This window comes from Myotis lucifugus, unplaced genomic scaffold, assembly GCF_000147115.1.
Source record: "Myotis lucifugus unplaced genomic scaffold, Myoluc2.0 scaffold_22, whole genome shotgun sequence".
Classification (NCBI taxonomy): domain Eukaryota; kingdom Metazoa; phylum Chordata; class Mammalia; order Chiroptera; family Vespertilionidae; genus Myotis; species Myotis lucifugus.
Genome location: NW_005871070.1, coordinates 6,921,628 through 6,926,792, shown reverse-complemented (window position 1 = coordinate 6,926,792; position 5,165 = coordinate 6,921,628). Strand labels below are relative to the sequence as shown.

The following is a 5,165-nucleotide window of genomic DNA, read 5'->3' as shown; positions in this document are numbered from 1 at the left end:
AATAGGCACAGCTGAAAATCAGGATGTTGTTACTAAGGAGTGAGGAGAGAATCGATGTTGGGGTAGGCAATACCACATGGTTTTGTGTTCCTATTACATGCTGGGTCTTGGGGCTACTATGTAGAGACTTAAAACACCTCTTTCTGTTTTTGCTACGAGCTATGGTTTCTTAATTTAGAAATCTGGCTTAATTTAGAAATCCTGTTTCTTCTGTGAAGTATCATTTCTTTATTTGGCAATCTTGTCTGACTCTTGCTTTCTTCTTTCCTCTTGCCTTTCAGCTGTTTTGGAAAGAAGTAAGGCTTAGACTTCTCCATGTTAACCATGAGTGTGACACTTTCCCCCCTGAGGTCACAGGACCTGGATCCCATGGCTTCTGACGCTTCACCCATGGCCATCAACTTGACACCCACCGTGGAGCAGGGCGAGGGAGAAGAGGCGGTAAAGGATATGGATTCTGACCAGCAGTATGAAAAGCCACCCCCATTGCATACAGGGGCCGACTGGAAGATTGTCCTTCACTTACCTGAAATTGAGACCTGGCTCCGGATGACCTCCGAGAGAGTCCGGGACCTAACCCACTCAGTCCAGCAGGATTCAGACAGCAAGCATGTGGATGTGCATCTAGTTCAACTAAAGGTAAGGAAGGTTTCTGGGCTCAGGTCCATTCCAGACGGAAGACTGAAAAGGCTGTGGCACATAGAGCCCGAGTTCTGTCATTCTCAGTGAGAAAAGTCTCAGAAGGAAACTAGAATAACCGGTGTGAAAACATTATCTTTGTAGATGAACATGGACAGAATTCTCTCCTGATTTGACTTCATGGGCTGAGTGTCTAGAATAAAACTGACCGTAGGGGATAATGCAGAAAAGTGGGGAGAATAAAGTATTACACAAGTTTTAATAAATAGACTCTCATAGGTAAAACCTCAAACTGAGCTGTGGCTGTGAGTATGTATGTGTCTGTGATTATCTCCTGTTGGAGGGATGCTACCGCTATGGCGCACAGTGGGTCCTGGCGCCATAGGGAAGGGCATTGCTCTCTTTTTGGAATGAGTCATTTCATCCAGGCACAGTTCATCGTGCAGGGCAAAAGTTCCTTTTTAACAACTAATCTAAAGCTCAGACATTGAAAAATGTCTGGGGCTTTTAGAGGCCTTAACAAGCCTGACTGTTGATAATAATGAAATGCAGGTGCGAGTAAAGAGTGCTATAATAGAGATTTTGACCTAGAGACCCCACAGTACAGTGACTCTTGCCCTGCCGTAGCCATTCCTCTATTCCAGGTCCCTGAGAAAAATGCATGTTCAGGTCAATGACTAGCAAAGCAAGGCAGGTTTATAACTAATCAGGGCAATGGACCCAAACCCCAATGTACATTTCTAGTCACTTACATGAGATCTTAAGGAGAATTCTTTTACCTAAGACAGTTAATCCTAAATAATTTTGAAATCAAAGACCAGCTGGCCAGCATGGCTCAGTGGTTGAGCCTTGACCTATGAACGAGGAGGCCACAGTTCAGTTCCCAGTCAGGGCACATGCCTGGGTTGTGGGCTCGATCCCCAGTGTGGGGCATGCAGGAGGCAGCGGATCAGAGATTCTCTCTCATCATTGATGTTTCTCTCTCTCTTTCCCTCTCCTGTCCTCTCTGAAATCAATAAAAATGTATTTAAAAGAGAAAACCAAAGACCAAACAGATTCTTGACTCTTAACACTCAAATGTCTTATGCAGCCATCAGGGTGAGAGGAAAGAGGCGCAGTTAAGAGAAAGCAAGCAGAGCTGGCTCCGCTTTCTCAGGCTGGTTCAGGGGATTCGGGACCCCGCTGCCACAGGGAAGAGTGTCCAAGAGAGGAAAGGAGGGGTTGAGGAGAAAGTGAAAACAAAAAAGCCAGAATGCCAAGCTGACTGGGCTCTCACCGGTTCTTGAAAAAGAGACAGCACTAAAGGGTAACAGAAATGGCTAGGAACCAGCTTCAGTGGAATGCAGGCCTGGCTGGTTTCCTGCTCTGGCAGCAGGGAAGAATGTGTCTCAGCCCAGGAACACAGCTCCTTTAGTTAAAGGGGCAGCTCTGCGGCAACGTGGGGTGGAGTGAAATGGAGGTCAGGGGCTGCACTTCACCCCTCTCCTCTGTTTCCTCTAATGCTACCCTTCCATGTAGCTCCTATAAGTAAATACAGGGTTGGGTTTTTAAGAAAAGTTGACTGTTGCTCTCCAAAATCTTTCAGATTTACACAGAAAAAGTGGTAAATGATAAAGGAGAATGGGGAGAAAATGGAAATCTCTTTAAAAGACTCCACTAAAAATGCTGTTAAGGGCTCCTAGAAACATTAATGTGTCGATTTACTTCATTTAATTACTTCAATAACACTGAAGTGAAAATGAAAACTTTTATTCCAAGTAGGAATGTAAAGTCTTTGTAAAATCAACCAAGGTTATGTTCAGTGTTTGAGCAATCACCTCTAAGGTGATTTGCTTATCTTTTCACATTGGAATTACCTATCATCTTCCTGCCTCAGTAGAAAGCATCTTACACCTGCCTCTATCCAGCTCTGTCCCACAGTATGTCTGTCTCCTCTGCTGAGAAAAAAACCCCAGCAATGTAGGAAGTCAAGACAACAATCACATAGTGGTAGTTAATCAATGACTTAAAGGGATGAATTGAAATCATTTAATGTTAATTTAATTCTAGAGTTTCTATTAATACTTTTTTGATGTTTATTTCATCAAGTGATTTTTACAACCATCATTCTCTTATAGTGTTCTCAAATATTCTGTAATAATAGAGTACAAAGTCATCAACTCTGGTCACTGAGTTGTGGCCACCTCTAATCTAGGGTTTAGTTTTGGCCTCCTAATCTGCTTAAAGTTTCCCCTTTATTTGTGTGATATTTCCTTATTCAACCAAATAAGCACTGCAATTCATTTTTTAAAAAACGTATTTTTATTGATTTCAGAGAGGAAGGGAGAGGGAGAGACAGAGAGAAACATGGATGAGAAAGAAAAATGATTGATCAGCTGCCTCATGCATGCCCCCTACTGGGGATTGAGCAGCAACCTGGGCATGTGCCCTGAAGGGGAATCAAATTGTGACCTCCTGGTTCATAGGCAAAGCAGAGGGGCAGGCCCAACTTGGCTCCCTCTGCCTTCGTGAATTACTCAATTTACTAATCCTATATAATAATCCCATATAATAAAGAGGTAATATGCAAATTGACCATCACGCCCTTGCACAAGATGGCCACCCCCATGTGGTCACAAGATGGCCGCCACAAGATGGCCAGCAAGGGAGGGCAGTTGGGGATGACCAGGCCAGCAGGGGAGGGCAGTTGGGGATGACCAGGCCAGCAGGGGAGGGCAGTTGGGGATGACCAGGCCAGCAGGGGAGGGCAGTTGGGGGTGACCAGGCCGGCAGCGGAGGGCAGTTAGGGGAGACCAGGCCTGCAGGGGAGGGCAGTTGGGGGCAACCAGGCCAGCAGTGGAGGGCAGTTGGGGGAGATCGGGCCAGCAGGGGAGGGCAGTTGGGGGCAATCGGGCTGGCAGGAGAGCAGTTAGGCATCGATCAGGCTGGCAGGGGAGTGGTTAGGGGTGATCAGGCTGGCAGGCAGAAGCAGTTAGGGGCAATCAGGCAGACAGGCGAGTGGTTGGGAGCCAGCAGTCCTGGATTGTGAGAGGGATGTCCAACTGCCGGTTTAGGCCTGATCCCTGTGGGCAGTCAGACATCCCCCGAAGGGTCCCAGTTGGAGAGGGTGCAGGCCAGGCTGAGGGACAGCCCCCTCCCAGTGCACGAATTTTGTGCACCGGGCCTTTGGTTTACAATAAAAAACAACTGTCACAGGGATGGAAATATCATGACTTTAAGGGTCCATTTAGGTGCAGATAATTTCTGAATGTGTAGATTCACTCCAGTATTTTCCCATGAGCCCCACCCAACTGCCTAATTGATATTTCTGCTTATGTCTCTAGTGAGCATCTCAAACCTGATATGCCCATCAACAAGCTCTTAATCTCCCCTCCCCATGCCCCGCCCAGTCTTCCCAATTTCAGTAAAAGTTACCACTCTTTGCAAGATCCTCCCCCCTCCCCCACTATGTATATGTTTATGTCTATTAACAATTTCTGGGTATCCATCTCCAAAACGTGCCCTGAAGCCATTCCTTCTCCCCAGCACTACTGCTGCTGCCCCTGCCTTCTCTTCTGAGAACCCCCCCACCCCCCCAGAAAGGTCACTGCTGCTTGGGCTTCTTCTGGAGCCCCTCTGCCACCCTGCAGTTCATTCTCCACACAGTAGCCAACGGATCTATTAAAGATGTAAATCAGGTCATGTTAGGCCCTTGCTTCCTATTAGCTTACAATAAAACAAAAATCTCATTCTGTGGCTCTGCCTCTGCCAGCTTCTCTGGCCATGTTTCCTGTTACTTTCCCATTATTCATAAAGCTCCAGGCATATTGGAAATTCCAAAGAAATGTTAGGCTTCTTCTTGCCTCATAGCTTTTCCTGTTCCCTCTGCCTAGACACTCTCTTCCTCTGTCTTTGCCTGGCAGATTCTGGATCCTCATCAAACAGTCAGCCAGAGGTGCAGACAAGTTCTAACATGTAGAGACACAAGCCTTGGAGAAGTTTAGGAGGAAGGCGGGGCCTTTGCTGTGTTTGGTGAAGAGCAAGAACAAAAAAAACCTACCCCTACCTAACTTGTCTACATTCCTCACACGCCCTTTCACATTGCTTGCTCTAAATCATTATAGTCTTCTCTACCATTGTGTTGATGTATAACGTAAAAAAAATTACTTGAAAAATGCTGTTAAAAAAACCCCAAAGTTCAACTGAGTAAATTTAAAGATCTATTTGCCTTTATTCAATAATTCATGAATCAAGCAGCATCCCATCTAGCAGAAAGAACGGAAGGCTTTTATAGGCAGAAAGGGAGGAGGGACAGGGAAAGAGTGGCTTGTTTCAGGGAAGGGCATCTCATTTTAGGGGGTAAAAGGGGTCTAACCAGGTGGATTACCTCACTAGTGCTGATCAGGAAATTCCAGACTGACTGACTAAGATTACATTCCTGAGAAGCTACAACTGCAGTTAGGTTAAGTCTCAGTTTGGTGACATGGGACTTAGCACAAATGACTCCATTTGGGCCAGTTGTATCTTTTTTATGGAACAATGCTTTT

At 45.9% G+C, this 5,165-nt stretch overlaps 1 protein-coding gene across 1 annotated transcript in view; it reads left to right on the top strand.

Annotated features, from left to right (window-relative positions):
* Window positions 1-303: 303 nt before the first annotated feature.
* The window catches only part of AKAP6 (A-kinase anchoring protein 6), a 373,936-nt gene continuing 369,074 nt past the window's right edge, over window positions 304-5,165 (top strand). Inside the window, 1 exon segment of the mRNA XM_023751526.1 lies at window positions 304-639. Coding sequence (XP_023607294.1) covers window positions 316-639 — 324 coding nt within the window. The 5' untranslated portion in view covers window positions 304-315.